The sequence below is a fragment of the Hyla sarda genome, chromosome 6 (assembly GCF_029499605.1).
Source record: "Hyla sarda isolate aHylSar1 chromosome 6, aHylSar1.hap1, whole genome shotgun sequence".
NCBI classification, from domain to species: domain Eukaryota; kingdom Metazoa; phylum Chordata; class Amphibia; order Anura; family Hylidae; genus Hyla; species Hyla sarda.
This window is the reverse complement of record NC_079194.1, coordinates 206,160,434-206,180,465: the sequence shown is the minus strand read 5'-3', so window position 1 is coordinate 206,180,465 and position 20,032 is coordinate 206,160,434. Positions and strand designations below refer to the sequence as shown.

The following is a 20,032-nucleotide window of genomic DNA, read 5'->3' as shown; positions in this document are numbered from 1 at the left end:
TCTGTTAAAGAGTTGGGAAAAGCTAGGAGGCAACCCAGTTATTATTTGCTGTGAACTTCAGTTATTAGTAATTTTAGGTTATAGAAACCATATATTTTATTACGGTTATTATATTTCTTGTCAGTTATGCTAAATACATCCTCAATTTCTCTGGAAGTAACAGTTGATCAATTCTCTTGTTTAATAGAAATCAATTAGGAAAAACATGGCTGTCTTTTGAGCAATTTTACAGCCCAAAAAATGCCAAATAGCCTTAAAGTGTGTAGTGAACATGTTAACACTAATGATGCCTAAAAATATGTCTATTACAGTGACAACAATTGACCATTTAATGGATAATCTGGAACATTGATATTGATTAGTTGATTGAAGCCGCTGCTGGTTTCCCCTTCGTTGTTTAGCAGTCAAAGCTCGGTATACACTGCCCCTCTCTACAACTAACCCAACTGGGCAGAGTCTGTGTGAGTCAGTGTAAAGTCGTGTTCACACTATGGGGATTCCACTTGGGATTTCCACAAGAACATTTCCAAGCAGTTTCCATTTGCATCAGCCAACCTGACAGAACCTGCGGAGAAGAATGACACAAAATCCCCAAATCTAGGGGTACAAACCTTGTGGCCTCATACCCAAGAAGATTAGAGACTGCATTCACTGCCACAGGTGCTTCTACCAGTAAAGGGTCTGAATACTTATGTTACTACAATCTTTGAGTTTTTCCTTTTCAATAAATTAGTTAAGATTTCTAATATTTTGTTTTTACTTCAGAATGATGGGGAGGGAGCGTGATTTTTTTCCCCTTTAGATCAAAATGAAAGGGTCTGAACACTTTCCGAATACATTGTGCTTTCTGATTTGAAGCTGTACCTCCTATAGTTATTACCCCTGTACCATTCTTTATGTTGAACATCAGTTTTCTTGGAATAAGGTCAAGGTCTGCTTAATCTCTGTCCTTAGGTGTTCACTCAAAGAGATTGCACCTTCAATAATCGTGTGTATAGTCTCTTGTGGCATATTTCTCCATTCTCAGTCCTTTTAGCTGTAATTCCCTGGTGAATGGATTTAATACATATGTATAATTACATTGATGCCTTAGTCTCTGGATTCTCTACGGGCATTCTTGTTAATTTAGTGACACTAAGCTTCATCTGAAGGAGCAATATTCACAGGAGGGGGGCTGTAGTTTATGAAGGTAATCTTGGCTGAAGCTTTATGCTGCATATTTGTTTATTTATTTATTTTTTTAATATAAAATAGGAACTATTAGGCCTAAGGTGCCCAATAAATACTTTTAGCAAAATAGTTACACTACTATAGTCATTTATTTGGGCTTAATTGTGAAAGCACAGTGTCCGGTGTCTCTCTCTCTCTCTCTCGCTCTCTCTCAATGGCCAGGGTGCATACCCCTAACACTTCCTCCACCTACCCTGGTTCATCAGTACCTATTTAAGTGTGTCCTGCCCATCTTTTCCCTGAACAATGTTAATTGCTTGTGTTCATAAGCAAAGGCGTGTCTAACATCCTGTGTGTTGTAACCTATTTTCTGGTTTACAATTCTGTCTTACCCCTCCTGTACCATTCTAACTATCCTGTTGCAGACCTGGAATTGCTGATATAAACTTGTTCCACCTGCCACTGCCACTCACCTTTATTTAATTACATCTCTGTCTCATCCATGGATACTGTTCTGACTCTCCTGTGTTTGACCCAAACTACTGACTATGCTTACCTGCGTGACTCACTAATGTCTCACACTGATACTATCTGGTCTATTGTGCCAGCTTCTACCCATACAGGGACCATGACTGTGGTACAGCCTTGTACCCTCTAGCAGCAGAAGTCCATCTTCTATATTCTGGGGCAGACTATCCGGTGTGGCCCTAAGCCAAACCAATTTGGTAGCACAGTGGGCCCACACCTATTGCCTGTTACTTCTGCACAGAGATCCAGCAATCAGTCAGTACCCAGCAAGCATTCTTTATTACAATATCCCCAGGTGCAGCATGTAGTCAGCCAGATGGTGAGAAAGACAGCATATACATTGCTGTGCTGGATTTCTGTATGTGAGTAATGGGATATTACAGTGGGGATCAAAAGTTTTGCACCCCAGGTAAAAATTTGTATTAATGTGCATAAAGAAGCCAAGGAAAGATGGAAAAAATCTCTAAAATGCATCAAATTACAGATTAGACATTCTTATAATATGTCAACAAAAGTTAGATTTTATTTCCATCCTTTACACTTTCAAAATAACAGAAAACAAAAAAAATGGCATCTACAAAAGTTTGGGCACCCTGCAGAGTTAATATCTTGTACTGCCCCCTTTGGCAAGTATCACAGCTTGTAAACACTTTTTGTAGCCAGCCAAGAGTCTTTCAATTCTTGTTTGAGTTATCTTTACCCATTCTTCCTTACAAAAGTCTTCCAGTTCTTAGAGATTTTTGGGCTGTCTGTCACGCACTGCTCTTTTAAGGTCTATCCATAGATTATGTTGAGGTCAGGAGATTGTGAAGGCCATGACAAAACCTTCAGTTTAGGCCTCTTGATGATCATTATCCATTTGTAGAAGCCATCCTCTCTTTAACTTCAGCTTTTTCACAGTTGGCATCAAGTTAGCATCCAAAATTTGCTGAAATTTTATTGAATCCATTTTTCCTTCTCGTAAGATGTTCCCTGTGCCACTGGCTGCAGTACAACCCCAAAGCATGATTAATCCACCCCCATGCTTAACAGTTGGACAGAGGTTATTTTCATAAAATTTTGTTCCCCTTCTTCTCCAAGCGTACCTTTGCTCATTCCGGCCAAAATGTTCAATTTTAACCTCATCGGTCCACAGAACTTGTTTCCAAAATGCATCAGGCTTGTCTATATGTTCATTTGCATAGTTCAAACACTGACTTTTGTGGTGAGGACATAGAAGAGGTTTTCTTCTGATGACTCTTCCATGAAGACCATATTTGTACAAGTATCTCTTTATAGTGGAATAGTGTACCACAACTCCAGTGTCTGCCAGATCTTGGGTTTTGAATAGTTTTTCTCACAATCCTGCAAGCTGTTCTGTCTGATATTTTTCTTGGTCTTCCAGATCTTGCTTTAACTTCCACTGTTCCTGATGACATTTCTTAATTACATTCCGAACAGAGGATATTGACATCTGAAAATGTTTTGCTATCTTCTTACAGCCTTCTTCAGCTTTGTGAGCGTCAACTATTTTCAGTTTCAGATTTCTAGACAACTGCTTAAAATAACCCATGGTGCTGATTGTTGGGGCAAGGTCAGATTAGTCTGGGCATTTAAAACCTTTGAGATTGACATCACCTGGCCTTCCCAGATGATGATTGAGAACAATCCATGACACTGGCAGGTCTCAGCTTTGCAAAGGGGGAAGTTTCGTGCTATAAATTCTGCAGGGTGCCCAAACTTTTGCAGACACCATTTTTTTGTTTTCTGTTATTTTGAAAGTGTAAATGATGGAAATAAAATCTAACTTTTGTTGACCTATTATAAGAATGTCTAATCTGTAATTTGATGCCTTTTGGAGATTTTTCCATCTTTCCTTGGCTTCTTTATGCTCATTAATAAAAATTTTTACCTGGGGTGCCCAAACTTTTGATCCCCACTGTACTTCTGCTTCTGTCAGCTTAATCAAAATGATCAGTGCATTCGAGCAGTGGGCCCTATACCTCTCCTTACTGAATAATTGCCTCAATCACATGCATGGCACTGCGCTGGACTGCAATGTAGCACTCTGCCTGTGCATGTGAAACGGAGAGGAGGGAGAGCTGCTGTGTCTCTTGCTGGCTTAGTCATGATGTGCTTTGTGGTGGCCCCTTTGTGCCAGTTATAGTTGCACCCCTGTGACTCAAATTGATGGATTTGAAAAATGCAACCAATAACAAAGATAATATTGTGCCAGCCTACATCCACCACTAGATGGCGCTTAGAAGCATAATGTATACTGTGTTATAATTGTGTTTACTGTATAAAAATTACTTTCCATCTTTTACATCTATGTACGTGCTTTTTATTCTAAAAATTGAGTTTTGAATCATACACGTATATAAAAAAAATAAATAATAAATAAAAATAAAAACAGAATGGTGTTCTTTGACATTAACGTTTCGGAAACAACATTACCTGCTGGTTATGTCATCATTTAGTTTGAGAGAAGGGTCATTTTTAAGCCGTCAGCAGACCCTGGCATCTGATGTGTAATTAGCTTTCAAGTGGCGTCCGTCGATTCTGACGCACCATGCTTACTAACAACACTGCCATTCCTCCTTTATTTTCCAGCTTTCAACATCAATTACGCCACATGCCCCTGCCTCCCTCCTGGTGTTAATTATAACCCTACAAGCCAGTTACAGTTAATTTTACAGCCTAGCATATTGTCTCTCCAAGGCACCCAAGCGACTCATAAATTATCTTTGAAGGTAAAAAGTAATTCGGGAGCTGGTTATGAAAATTCAATCCATCTCGCTTAGGTGGTGCAGCTGCTGCTGTCATCTACGTAACGTTGGGGAGACGAAATGGGCCAGGTTTCCACTGTAGGGAGGGAGTGGCTCCGTTACTTTGGGCCGGTGTCCTCTTTTTTCCCCAGAAGACTGTCAAAATGACCATGTGCGTTTCAGACAATCTGGCCATGACATTTTTATGAAGTAGATTCTATAGATTATTATGGCACGAAGGAGTTTTAGTACAAGAAAACTAATCGTACTGTGTGATAAATAGCAAAGGAAATTATGAAAAAATCAATTACCTTTATGTATAAGCTACTTTATTACTTATTAGAAGGTTTATTACTCTAATTTATAATGGGACATATGTTTGTCAGTATTTAAATGAAATACTTGAAGAATTGGTTTTATAGCTGGTGTCTCATGGTAGAGGGGCAATACGGCACTCGGTGGTTGGCCAGTTAAATGGTAGATGGAGCAGGTGAGCTTCTTTAGTGCTGTCTCCATGCATTACCTTACAGGAGACTGCACTGTATTTTGCTGTGCTTCTTTACAAGAAAACAGCTGTGCTGGATTTTTTGCTGCTATACATCATGAGAATGTCCCGCTCATAATAGCCAAGCAAATGATGCGGATGGAAACCTTTGTCTTCCCGAGCCAGCACCGTGGTGATGTATTTGCTGTAGCCACGTTGAGAATGAATGCTGGGGCAATCTGTCTTTATCAGCGACAAATACATCTTATCTGAGGTGCTCTGCTCCGTGTCAACTTTGAGTATATTACCGCTTCTTCTTGGCAGCTGGAAGAATAATCTATGGAGGTAGTCACAGGGCTGTTTTTCTAGGTGAAGGACATGGTTTAAACCCTCTTATGTTATCATAAATAATACTCTGCTTGGCATGATGAGGAAAAAAGGGAAACATTTTTCATAAAAATTAAATAAATAAAAAATGATCGTATGATATCTCAAGGATATGTTGTCATGTTTGGGCAGACAGCTACGCTATGGGATTAACTGCCATCATATTACTGTCCCGCAGTATACACTGCACAGATATGACTACAAACTAGTTATATACACATATAGGGGATCTATCAGTTATGTGATTCCAGAATTAATCTATGTATAAGGGCAGGGGTCAAGTCCTGGGGAAAAAAGTACAGGAACTCACCCAATATTTCTACTGAAGGGCAGAATGGGAATGGGAACTGTGTTCCTGCTGTGAAAAAAGTGCAGGAACTTAGTTCCCACGTGTTCCTGCAGGACTTGAGCCCTGTATAAGGGTATTCACATCTCAACACATACGGCAAATCCAAAGGATCCTCCTCTGGGACCCACTACTGTTCTGACATTGAGGGCCTCTTTTCCCTCCTCCAGCCTGCTTTAGGAAGCCGAAGCCGAAAACACCTTAGCGGGCTGTTTTATGCATATTGCACAAGTCTTATTGACTTCAGTGGGACAGCATGGGGGTGTGTCGCTGGGGTCCAAGGTTCAAATCCCACCAAAATTTGCATGTTTGCATGTTTTTTCCAGTACTCTGGTGTATTCCCACACTCCAAAACATACCAAGTGGGGGAAGGGACCAATTTAGGTGTAAACTGTAAATTTCTTTGGAATATGCTGGTGCTATATAAATAAAATATAATTAAATAGGAGTTCTATAAACAGGTTAGCACAGCAAGTTGGAGGTGACCCTCAATCTCGAGATATATGCCAGACCAGGATATGGTATTTGTTGTGGATTTGATATAAATGTCAACATGACCTTACCCCTTAACCCCTTCAGGACCAAGCCCATTTTGGCCTTAAGGACCGGAGCATTTTTTTTGCACATCTGACCACTGTCACCTTAAACATTAATAACTCTGGGATGCTTATCATTCTGATTCCGAGATTGTTTTTTCGTGACATATTCTACTTTAACATAGTGGTAAATTTTTGTCGATACTTGCATCCTTTCTTGGTGAAAAATCCGTAAATTTGATGAAAAATTTGAAAATTTCGTATTTTTCTAACTTTGAAGCTTTCTGCTTGTAAGGAAAATTGATATTACGAATACATTTTTTTTGGTTCACATATACAATATGTCTACTTTATGTTTGCATCATAAAATTGACGTGTTTTTACTTTTGGAAGACACCAGAGGGCTTCAAAGTTCAGCAGCAATTTTCCAATTTTTCACAAAATTTTCAAACTCGATATTTTTCAGGGACCAGTTCAAGTTGGAAGTGGATTTGAAGGATCTTCATATTAGAAATACCCCATAAATGACCCCATTATAAAAACTACACCCCCTAAAGTTTTCAAAATGACATTCAGTCAGCGTTTTAACCCTTAGGTGTTTCACTGGAATAGCAGCAAAGTGAAGGAGTAAATTCAAAATCTTCAGTTTTTACACTCGCATGTTCTTGTAGACCCAATTTTTTTATATTTACAAGGGGTAAAAGGAGAAAATTTTTACTTGTATTTGTAGCCCAATTTCTCTTGAGTAAGCACATACCTCATATGTCTATGTAAAGTGTTCGGCGGGCGCAGTAGAGGGCTCAGAAGAGAAGGAGCGACAAGGGGATTTTGGAGAGTACGTTTTTCTGAAATGGTTTTTGGGGGGCATGTTGCATTTAGGAAGCCCTTATGGTGCCAGAACAGCAAAAAAAATAAAACACATGGCATACCAGTTTGGAAACTAGACCCCTCGGGGAATGTAACATGGGATAAAGTGAGCCTTTATACCCCACAGGTATTTCACGACTTTTGCAAATGTAAAAAAAAAATTATAATTTTTACATAAAATGCTTGTTTTCCCAAAAATTTTACATTTTTAAAAAGGGTAATAGCAGAAAATACCCCTAAAAATTTGAAGCCCAATTTCTCCCGATTCAGAAAACATGCCATATGGGGGTGAAAAGTGCTCTGCTGGCGCACTACAGGTCTCAGAAGAGGAGTCACATTTGGCTTTTTGAAAGCAAATTTTGCTCTGGGGGCATGCCGCATTTAGGAAGCCCCTATGGTGCTAGGACAGCAAAAAAAAAAAAACACATGGCATACCATTTTGGAAACTAGACCCCTTGGGGAACGTAACAAGGGGTTAAGTGAACCTTTATACCCCACAGGTGTTTCACAACTTTTGCATATGTAAAAAATAAAAAAAAAATTTTTACCTAAAATGCTTGTTTTCCCAAAAATTTAATTTAAAAAAAAAAGGGTAAAAGCAGAAAATACCCCCCAAAATTTGTAACACAATTTCGGCGATACCCCATATGTGACCCTAAACTGTTGCCTTGAAATACGACAGGGCTCCAAAGTGAGAGCGCCATGCGCATTTGAGGCCTAAATTAGGGACTTGCATAGGGGTGGACATAGGGGAATACTACGCCAGTGATTCCCAAACAGGGTGCCTCCAGCTGTTGCAAAACTCCCAGAATGCCTGGACAGTCAGTGGCTATCTGACAATACTGGGAGTAGTTGTTTTGCAACAGCTGGAAGCTCCTTTTTGGAAACAGTGGCGTACCAGACGCTTTCATTTTTATTGGGGAGGGGAGGGGGGCTGTGTAGGGGTATGTGTATATGTAGTGTTTTTTACTTTTTATTTTATTTTGTGTTAGTGTAGTGTTTTTAGGGTACAGTCGCACTGGCGGGGGTTCACGGTAGTTTCTCGCTGGCAGTTTGAGCTGCGGCAGAAAATTTGCCGCAGCTCAAACTTGCAGCCAGATACTTGCTGTAAACCTCCGCCCATGTGAGTGTACCCTGTACATTCACATTGGGTGGGGGGGGGGGGGAACATCCAGCTGTTGCAAAACTACAACTCCCAGCATGCGCTGGCAGACTGTACATGCTGAGAGTTTTAGTTTTGCAACAGCTGTAGGCACACTGGTTATGTATCACTGAGTTTGTGACTCAGTGTTTCACAACCAGTGTGCCTCCAGCTGTTGCAAAACTACAACTCCCAGCATGTACGGTGCATGGTGTACATTGACTGCTGAGAGTTGGAGTTTGCAACAGCTGGAGGCACACCGGTCGTGAAACACTGAGTTAGGTAAAAAAAAAACTCTGAGTTTCACAACCAGTGTGCCTTCAGCTGTTGCAAAACTACAACTCTCAGCAGTCACCGACAGCCAACAGGCATGCTGGGAGTTGTAGTTATGCAACCAGCAGATGCACCACTACAACTCCCAGCATGCACTTTAACGGTTTGTGCAAGCTGGGAGTTGTAGTTATACAACAGCTGAAGGTACACTTTTCCATAGAAAAAATGTGCCTCCAGCTGTTGCAAAACCATAAGTCCCAGCATACCCATAAGGGAATGCTGGGAGTTGTGGTGGTCTTCCTCCTGCTGTTGCCGGCACTGTTGCCCTTTTTGCATGCTGGGAGCTGTTGCTAAGCAACAGCAGGAGGCTGTCACTCACTTCATGCTGCTGCCGGCACACAGGTCAGTCCCTCATCGCCGCCGCTCCTGGGGCCCTGATCCCAACATTGACGCCGGGGATCGGGGTCCCCAGCACCCGGAGTGCACGTCCCGCACCCACTCACGTCCTCCGGAAGAGGGGCGGAGCGGGTTGCGGGAGTGATACCCGCAGCAGACGCCCTGATTGGTTGGCCAGTAATCCTGACTGAATTGTCCAGCGTTCTGCAGCCATCGCCGACATGGGGGGCATAATGACCCCCCTGGGCGATATGCCGGGATGCCTGCTGAACGATTTCAGCAGGCATCCGGCTCCGGTCCCCAACCGGCTAGTGGTGGGGACCGGAATTCCCACGGGCGTATGGATACGCCCTCGGTCCTTAAGGACTCTGAATGCAGGGCGTATCCATACGCCCTATGACCTGAAGAGGTTAAATGATAGCCATAGATATATAATGTATAATGCAGTAAGTTGCATAATCTGTTTTTGGAAACAAAATGATTTCCATGCTTAAAAAAAATATAAACTTTTATCAAAAATACACACAGTTAAGAAGGTATCTCCTTAGGCCCTATTAGGACATATAGACATCTTAGTGAAAAGTCCCCTGTATGGGACTCCCCTTTATGAGTTAGGCTGCATTCACATCATGATTTCTCCAATATTTTTGTTCAGGTCTGAAATCGTGGTCAACCCCGATTTCAGACCCGAACAAAAATCGTGTGAAATCGGATGCGGATCAAATCGAATGTGTGTAATGGATCCGATTTTTTATGGAGGTCAATGGATCCGACTTTATATACGATTTCATACGATTTTAAGTTATAAAAATCGTGTACTCAGGTCAGATGGAGAAATCGTGATGTGAATGCAGCCTCAGAATGGAGAATTCTGTGAAACAGCTTGTGTTCTGGTTTACTTGAGCCATCCTTGTATTCCATGAATTCATTTTATTGGCTGTCATGTTATACTACATTGACCCTTTAGCCATGGTTTTCCTAGGAAATGGCCATATTTTGGCCATATAAACGGGACCCCTCAGCTCTCTGTTTTGGAAAGTAGATGCCTATAAAATAAAAACTCTGGAGAATATTTACGTAAAACTTCATTTTTTTTTCTCTCTATATTACTCCTCGAACTACTATAAATACAGTAATTGTACTGTGTGATAAATAGCTAGAAAATTATGAAAAAAAATCAGTTACCTTTATGTATACATGACTTCATTCCTGTTTAGAAGGTGATGAAAATACCACTAACCTAAAACCTTGATTCAAAGATTTTCTTTTAAGGTGAACACATTTCTGTGCCATAAGATGTACTTGTTTTCCTAAATCATTCGTGATTTGAGGTCTTTCCCTGATTATATTTAATGGGGCTAAGTTAATTTAGTACAGAGCTCTAATACGCTGCCTCCCCTCCGCCCAACACACTTTGACGCATTGTTGTGAGTGTTTGGCTTATTTTCTGGTCATTTAGGGTTTGTTGCAAATTGTGGCAATATCAGGCAGCCAATATTATTTCATGTATGTTGTAGAAAACAGGAAAGTTGCTATGAAATATCCAAATATGCAATTTTATATGCATATTGCATAGTCAGGACCAGATCCCAAAAAAAGTACTGTATAAAGAGTTGCTATAACAAATTCCTTATTCCATTAGTTTTTTTTGCTTCAAAAAGACTTATACAACCTTTACTAACAACCCTTAATATACAACCCCTATTATACACATATGAAGGGTTTCTCAACCATATCCTGATCATGGAGAGGTGGCTGCTGTTGAGCTTTATGTGATCAGCTTTTATTACTCATGAAAGGAAGTGTTTATCACTTTTTCCTGTAATGTCACTACCTAAAGAGGCATTACATGGCATATATTAAAGTTAATGGGCCACATACATGCTTGGTTCTCTAGAGGAAAGCCGCTCTGCTGTGACTGTCTACTTTTCTTTAATAGAAGGAGGGGCTTAGGAGAGGGGTCTCCCCTACCATATTCTTGTGCCACAAGGGTGTGGTAACCACCGATGTAAATGGCGGGACCACGGGTGTTGCAGTGAGTGGTGAGATCAGATATTATTAACCCCTGGGTCAGATGGTATTAACCCCTATGTGTTTGTGACTCCAGTGTGGTTTTCAGGTTCTGGAACACCACACACCCGGATTCTCCGCTGTCCCATGGGCTAGTAGTGAATAAAGAGTCCTCAACCAGTTTGGGTCAACCGGAGCCTTTACTGAGTAGAAGACAGGTGTAATTATCTTCACAGCTAAGGCCAGATTTCCCAGAGAGGTGGCCAGGACCCAGCCTCCCAGCTTGCTGGACCAATACTTTTAATAAATTTGACTTGTAATTATACTTGACTATGTGCAGGACTTGACGTGACTTTGTGCAGATCTTGACTTGACTATGTGCAGGACTTGACAATTTGTAGTGATAGCAGATATAGACTTGAGACTTACTGGATAGACTTTAGCATTGTAGCCTTCCAGACGCTGAACACTTGTCCTGAGATCTCTGGTAGCTGCTGCCTCAGCAAAGACTTAGATGTTACTCTCAGAAGAGTCTGAGGGAAAATAGCTATTTGCAATTGCCACCCCTTTATATAGTGGGGGGCTGGACTAAAGCCCATTGGTCAAGCTGTGGGTCATAGGTTAAAGCTTATGCTCTCTGGGAGTACATGTGACAACAGATCATGTGACTGCATATCATGTGACAGGCTTACTCACAGGTCCTTGAGACCTTCCACAGGTCCTGTATATTATCTAGACCAGTGTTTTCCAACCCAGTCCTCAAGGCACACCAACATTCCGGGTTTTTTCAGTTACTTCATTGGAATAGGACAGGGGAAAATTAAAATCCTGGACTGTTGGTGTGCCTTGAGGACTGGGTTGGGAAACACTGATCTAGACATGGGGATCCTGTCTATGCATAGGGATATACACACCATAAAAAACAACAGGTAGAAAACAAAGGGAGACCCTGCAGGGGAGCCCCCAGGTAACTGAGGGACTCAACCTGACAGGGCCTACAGGTAGTATAGGACCATGTACCTGTACTGGGACATTACAAACCACCTTGTTTAACATAAGTCGTCCTCGATGTAAGGTTCTGTCAGGCTTGAGGAATGAAGTGGCTGCATGGCCAGATGCAGTCCTGAGGCATTTTATGCACAAACGTCCATTTCAGGCTGGTGAAACAATGGATAACATTAGAGGCTTTGTATAATAGTCCATACACACTCTGACTTGTAGTGGAACAGGATTGTGAACAGGATTTGTGGTTATATATATATAGCATGTACATATACATTTATTTGACTTGTAAGTACCTTTACTATGCACATTATAACTGGACTATGCATTTACTGACTCGCATAACGGTTTACTAACCATAAGATGACATTTTTGACTATGCATATAATACACTATGCATGTGATATACTGTACACGACTTAACTATATACTAGAAATTGTTTACTAGACATGTATACATAACTAGACTTATGACTTTAGACTTATAGCTGTGGATTGGGTTGCCGGAGGCTCTCTGCCCAATGCCTTGGCTACTAGGGTCCCTTGGCATAAAACACATCTCCCCAGAACACTATTTTTAGTTTACTCTAGACATTTTTATGTTAGACAATGAACACCGATAACAATTTGATGTTCATGTTACCTTGTACTGACTACATGCTTTAGGTTAGTTACAGGAATACTTAGTGGCCAGGAAAGTATCCTGTGCACGAACAGGATGACATATGACATTACATACACTTGACATGTTACTTTGAGTAGTCGGTGAAATGTGAGTGATACAGTACTACTTTATGTAACTGAGGTATACTTAACTTGTGTATACTGAACTATGTGTACATTAATTGTGTACACAACTATGTGTACTGTAGTATACTACACACACTATACTTTGTACTGGATGCTGGTAAAGGGGTGATATATGCTCCTCCCGAACGTATCAGGAAAAACCCCTGTGAGGAAACAACCAGACATCATGAATGACTGTACACATTGACTTTTAGTGTACAACAACCTTATACATTTTATTTGACATTTGATAACACAACATAGGAGTATAACATTAGGACCACAAGAACTCAGTGTACCTCCATGACCCTTTTTTTTTTTTTTTTTTTTTTTAACTGAACCAAAATATATTACTTTATATATTCACACAAGATTTCATGTGCTGCTCAGTAGTCCATGTACAAAAGGAGTTCATGGTTCAGTCAACTCAGGGTCCCCATCCTGAGAAGACTGGTATGCAGCTTAATAGAATCTCCTACACCAAGGAGTCTCTTGGCCGGCGCCGGGTACATTACTTACTAGGGTTGGTTGTGTTACAAATGGAAGAACTTTTCTTGACACAGTCTTTTCAGGTGCATATATTGAACTGTTGCTGGAAACCTGAAACAATAAAGTATGCTACTGCACGACAGTCAGTCTTACGACCAAAGTTTGGTTACATTTACTGTACACAAGTTACTTAGAGGGCGTTCTTTCTTTCAGGCAATTTCCTTTCCCAGTCTCGTCTACCAGGTGGGGTCCTAGGCTGGGAGATGTACCTAGGGTTGCGAGACTGGGCCCCTTGCATGGGGTCAATATGGCTGTCCCAAGACACATGGGACAGGCTGGAATTGGTGATGGTGGGATTAACTGTAACCACCACCTGCACTTCGGCGGCTTGCGCCACAGGCACTTTTGTGGGTACCCGTGGGTTAGGCCAAGCCTCCAGCTGGAGAAGGTCTGGGTACATGAGTTGGGGGTCAGGCCATACCTCCTCGCTCCTAGGAGTAGGACTGGGCACATCTGTACAGGAACCTTGACTGTAACGCCTTTGGTACTTGGGATCCATCGCAGGTCATCAGGATACTCCACTTGGACGACTGCTCCTTTAACACTTGGAGGAAGGACATAGGGATCCTGTCTATGCATTAAAGGGTTATACACACCATATAAAACAACAGGGAGAAAAAAAGGGAGACTCTGCAAGGGAGCCCCCAGGTCACTGAGGGACTCAACCTGAAAGGGCCTACAGGTAGTATAGGACTATGTACCTGTACTAGGACATTACAAGGGCATGTAGAAATAGCTTTTTTTTAAGCAAACATCTCCTTGAAGTATGTATGTGAATGGCTGGGTGCTTTGGGAGTTTTGAGTTCTGCAATGGAAAAAAAACAAACTCCTCTACCTTGCTCCCCACTCATCGGTCTTTTTCCTGCTTCCAAGATGGACTAGTCAGCCAATCACTGCAGCGATTTGCCTTTACTGCTGAGACGGGTCCATCTTGAAAGCATTGCAGACTCGGCATCATATCAAAATTATTACTTATGAATACTCCTTTAGTATCAACAATATGTTAGACATGTTTTTAATAGGGGTTCAACTTCTGGGACACTAATCTTAGAATGGGCTCTTCAGCTCCTTCATTTGGCACTTCAGAGAGCAGGAGATGAGATAAGTGCTCACATGTATCTTCCAATACCTGTATAATATCTATACTACTGTCTTTTTTTTTTTTCTAATGACACTCTGTTCTCTGCTTTTTCTGAACTACCAGCCCACAGACAAGCATGTCCATGTCCTGATGGTTAGAGACTGCAAAATGATATTCAGGGCTGCATGCAACCACAGGACTCAAGTTGTGCACCCCTACCTTAGATGCATGAATTGAAGACCACCGAACCCACAAAATGTCTATTTAGATCAATAACATTGATCTATACCTTTATTTGATTTCACACAATATCCATTTGACACGTTGTATAGTATCTGTTGTAAAAAGCCTATTTGATTCCAGAAAGGTTATTGTACTGAGGGTCTTTGCCCCTATTACCGTGTCTCTACATTTTGCTTATTTCACATACACACTGACCTTTTCTTTCATCTGGGATTTTTCTCTTCCTCAGTCATCAGGAAATGTCTCTCTCCTCTTGGCTTTAGCCAGGGTGGCATTTTTGACAGACGCACAAACAGATGCCCGCCTTGTTACTAATGACAGGTGATTAGAAGATGTGAGGGTGCCAAGGTAATTAAACCGCCCTCTGACAGTAACATTTGGCGTTTTCCAACATTGACAAAAAAAGGGAATGATTGTAGTGTTCCCTTGAAAGACTTAGAAAATATTATAATCCCTTCAGTATTAGAAGGTGTACAGAGAAATGCAGTACTGTACTTCTTTTAAACGATCAAAAAAATGTATAGAATTTTTTTCTTTGATAATGATTCACAATTTACAGAACCCTTTGAGACTGCCATACTTGCCAGATGCTACCTTTGTCGGTTTTTGAAATTTCTGACCAGCTAGATCTGCCTCAATCATATATGTTGTTATTGTGGGACACAAAGTTGTACACTACAAATACTAAGGGTAAGGTCACACGTGCCGAATTTTGCTGCATATTTGGTGCAGTGTATTTTTTTCCTATTGAAATCAAGGAGATGCAAAAGCATCTGCATATTTTGCTACTCATTGACTTCAATGGGTAGGAAAATAAACAGTCACAAATACACAGCAACATATGGCACGTGTGACCCTACCCTCACAGAGATTCAGACAATTTTTTACGGTATACTTGCAAATTTGGAACAATTTGAAGAAAGCCCTTTCTGTGTTATTCAGTGCTCCTCACTATGGTGCAGAGTCTTTGCAGGTAATTGTGCCAGGTTACTGTGCTACCCAAATCTCCCTTCTTCCCAGCATTCAGAGACCCCATTTTTATGTTGTGTGTTGGGTTGCCAACGTGACATAAGTACCTCCGGATAATATCAAGCAGCCTTTTTAAGGGTAGAATTCTTCATTCTGCTTACTTTGTATTAAAGGGTAGCTCTCACCATCCTATATATATTTTTTTCTTTCCCTGCCTATTGCACTTCTATCTCTAACCCCCTCCCTGCTTTTAATTTTTTTTTTTTTACTATATTAAAAATAACTTTTTGTCTGCCTGGTAGTGTGCTCACTACCAGGCAGACTTCCCCAGCAGGCACCACGTCACTGATGCCTGCTGGGGCCGACACTTCCGCCCTTAGTTCATCTACACAGGGTGCCTCCAGCTGTTTCACCACTACAACTCCCAGCTTGCCCTGACATCTACTGGCTGTAGGGGCATGCTGGGAGTTGTAGTAGTGAAATAGCTGGAGACACCCTGTGTAGATGAGCTATAAGTTAGTGCCATGCGGCACTACCCCGTTCCCTCCGTCACACCGCTACCCCCCCCCCACACCCCGTTCCCTCTGTCACACTGCTACCCCCAACCCCCCGCACCCCGTTCCCTCCGTCACACTGCTAATCCACCACCCCACCTGCCCCAAAACCCTGTTCAGAAACCGGAACCCCACTCTCCTTACTGATACTGCAGAGTCCGGCAGTCTGATTGACAGGCAGGGAGTGAGCACAGTGTAAAGGAATAAGGACCGATTCCCCGGCCGCAATCGGTCCGAATTCAGGCGTGACGTCACGCCATGCTGCAGCCGGCCACTAGGAGGGAGACCCCTAGTGGCCGGTTTTCAAACATAAAATTCACCCTGAAAATGGAAAAAATTAAATAATGAAAATATATTACAGATATGTTCTAGTACATAAGTACTACAACATATCAAAAAATAAAGTTTGTGACAGTGCCCATTTAAAGGAAAACTGTCATCATTATCATGCTGCTTGACCAAAAAGTCATCAAAGCTGGACCCAGTCACCTCTCTCTCTTTGGGTAAAAGCTATTAACCAAGGCTGGTGGGGCAGTAAAAAGCCAACGTGGACCACCCCAATTACACTTCATTCTGGCAGCATGAAGTGATGGCAGGTTCCCTTTGAGGTTTAATCTTTTTTTATTTTTCACATGTACTAAGTGGTACAGAAGTACAACATACAGCAAAGGCACATATCCTACAATATTCATTACACCTCTGCACTACATCCACAGTGTAATAAAGCATCACATGTCAATGAAAAACAAAACAACAGACGATTGAAAAGGAGTGGGGAAGAGGGAGAGAAGGAAGGGGAATCACAGACCCAAAGCTTTACTGACCGACTCTGAGTGATGGTGGAGAAGAGAATATCAGCCCTCTTCTTCATCAATGTCTGGACAGTCCATGATGGAATAGTCTATGAGCAGGCTGTGAATCACCCTGTGGTTGTCCTGGACAACATACTCTCAGATCATATATAATCAGGCATTTCCTGGCAAGCCACAAAGGGTCCTTATAACAGTTCATCAGGCACTTAGCCTCCTGGAAAGCCCCAATGTAAAACAGTGATTTATTTATTTTGCGCCATATTTTTGCGACTTTTCATTTTGAATGTTCTTCAAAAAGAACTTACCAAGTTGTTATTCCTGTTGATATCATGTAGTGGTCATGATTGTTTGGCGCATCATTTGGTGCAACTGCCCTAACAGGTGCAAACCTACAATAGCTTTGACTTGGCAGAGGACCGCATTATCAAAAAGTCGCACATTTTGTTGCACGGGTTAAAAAGTCGCAGAGAAAGCATCATACAAAGTGGAGTACTGAAGTAAGAAATGAGATCAGCACCATATTAAAGGAAAACTGTCAGCCTGTTCACTCACACTAAACCCAATACACTGGGTTATAATGTGGATTCACAGAAGTCCGTAGAGGGGTCACTTACTAACATATGTACCTTAGGTCCGGGGTTATGTTCCACTGAAGATCCTCTTCTATCTTCACTGAATTGTGCGCTGGAAGAAGGGCCCCGAAGGCTGTATTTGCATATACTTTGGCACATCTCCATGTCCTAGTGCTGGTCACGTCAGCACTCAGTCGGCGCATGTGCTCACGTGACCAGTGCCAAGGAATATGCTAATACAGCTGACGGGGCCCGCCTCCAGTTCGCAATTCAGCAAAGATAGAAGAGGTTCTTTGGTGGTACATAACTCCTTACCTAAGGTACATATGTTAGTAAGTGACCCCTCAAGGGACTCCTGTTCACCAACACGATAACCCAGTGTATTGGGTTTAGTGTGGGGGAACAGGATGACTGTTTTCCTTTAATCACATGCCTTGCGCCATATAATAAATTTGGTGCAGGTACACAGTTTCCACTAAATTAATGTGGTTAAAAGACGTACACCTACACCGCTCTGTTCCCAGGAGTAACCTGAGATGGTCATACAGGAAAATGATGAAATGATTTTGGCTGCCTGCAGTTACCACTAGGGAATGCTAATAAACTGATAGCATACAATTTAGACATAGAGCTCAGTAATGCAGTGGTCTTTTCTCGCCTAAGTGTCAGTGAGCTAGAGTACTTTCTCAAAAAAATTGCATTTTCACCCCCTAAAGATGTTTTAAGAAATAGATTGGCAAAAAATTTGGACCTAAAACCAAATTTTTTTTAAAAAGATGAACATTTACTTTAAGGGGGTTATCCACCATAAGGTGATGTTAGTACGTACCTGCCAGACAGTAATGGACATGCTTAGGAAGGATCTGCGCTTGTCTCTGGGCTAAATGGCTATGTCATGAGATTACCATAACACTGTGGCTAGCTTTTTGTGAACTCTTATTTCCTGTTTGACTTTTCTTTTTTTGACTACAAATCCCACAATACCATTTTCTTCCCTCCCAAACATCAGCCACCCACCCATTGAAACAAAAATGAGCTGCAGACCTGTGGATTTCAATAAGGGTGCCTACAGCTGTTGCATTAATTGCAGATTGATCTCTCTCCCACCAAGCGATCCCTCCACCCATTGAAGCAGACAGGCTCCCTGTCATCAGCTGACTAGTGAGTCAGGTCTCGGCCGCATTGCGAGCTGGGAAAAATCTGAGACAACAGTCATTTTGTATGCTGATTAAAATAAATATTGGGGTGAAAATCCCATAAAAATTGTGAGAAAAGCATCACACACAGGTACAGACACTATATTATGAACTGCACTAACTTTACAGCCCCTTTAGCATAGTCAAATAAAAAAAAAATCCTGGAATACCCCTTTAAAGTGCACCAAATACAGATACCCTTAGGTTTGGTAATGTACATTGCAAAGTGATTTGGTATATTGAATCTTGATCATTTTTGTTCATGTAGCTAAAAGTAAAAAACAAAATACCACTTTTAATTTCTCAATTTGAAATGAGGTCTTAGTAAAGTGTCTCTGACCTCTCTACAATATAATTTTCCTATCTGGGCTTATAACCCTAGTTCATCACCTTTCTAGGTTGGTATGTACCTGTATGTACTAGGCTTGTACTAATGTAGAGAAGGACCTTCTCTTCTGCATTGTCTCCTTTTAATTAAAGCTATCAATCAGATCATGATGCGGCCATTGGATCAGCCATGGATAATGGCTGTCAGATAAGGTTACACTGTATAATATTGGCCTAGTCTATTGAAATGTGCTGATTGCATTTGCTGTCAACTGCACAAATTTGTTCAGACCTAGACTGAAGTTTATCCTTTTTTTTGGCTCCTATCAAGAGAATTAGAAATAAAAACTAGTTCAGTTTACCAGCCTTTTAACCCCTTAAGGACTCAGCCCATTTTTACCTTAAGGACACAGCCAATTTAATTTTTGCTTTTATTTTTGCATTTTTTTTTTTTTTTGCTTTTTTTTTCTTCCTTGCCTTCTAAAATTCATAACTCTTTTATATTTCCATTCCCAGACCCATATTAGGGCTTGTTTTTTGTGTGACCAGTTGTACTTTGTAATAACATCACTCATTCTACCCTTAACCCCTTAAGGACTCAGGGTTTTTCAGTTTTTGCACTTTAGTTTTTTCCTCCTTACCTTTTAAAAATCATAACCCTTTCAATTTTCCACCTAATAATCCATATTATGGCTTATTTTTTGCGTAACCAATTCTACTTTGCAGTGACATTAGTCATTTTACCCAAAAATTCACGACGAAATGGAAAAAAAAATCATTGTGCGACAAAATCGAAGAAAAAACACAATTTTGTAACTTTTGGGGGCTTTCGTTTCTACCCAGTGCACATTTCGGTAAAAATGACACCTTATCATTATTCTGTAGGTCCATACGGTTAAAATGATACCCTACTTATATACGTTTGATTTTGTAGTACTTCTGGAAAAAAATCATAACTACATGCAGGAAAATGTATACGTTTAAAAATGTCATCTTCTGACCCCTATAACTTTTTTATTTTTCCACGTATAGGGTGGTATGAGGACTCATTTT

General features: G+C 41.1%; 1 protein-coding gene across 4 annotated transcripts in view; it reads left to right on the top strand.

Annotated features, from left to right (window-relative positions):
* Window positions 1-20,032, top strand: part of FTO (FTO alpha-ketoglutarate dependent dioxygenase) — a 358,438-nt gene that overhangs the window by 143,064 nt on the left and 195,342 nt on the right. Inside the window, exon 10 of one of the 4 annotated variants that reach the window (XM_056526321.1) lies at window positions 312-2,059. The exons of the other annotated variants lie outside the window; for them this stretch is intronic. Coding sequence (XP_056382296.1) covers window positions 312-324 — 13 coding nt within the window. The 3' untranslated portion in view covers window positions 325-2,059. Of the gene's footprint in view, window positions 1-311; window positions 2,060-20,032 lie in introns of those variants that run through there. 4 annotated transcript variants of the gene reach the window in all.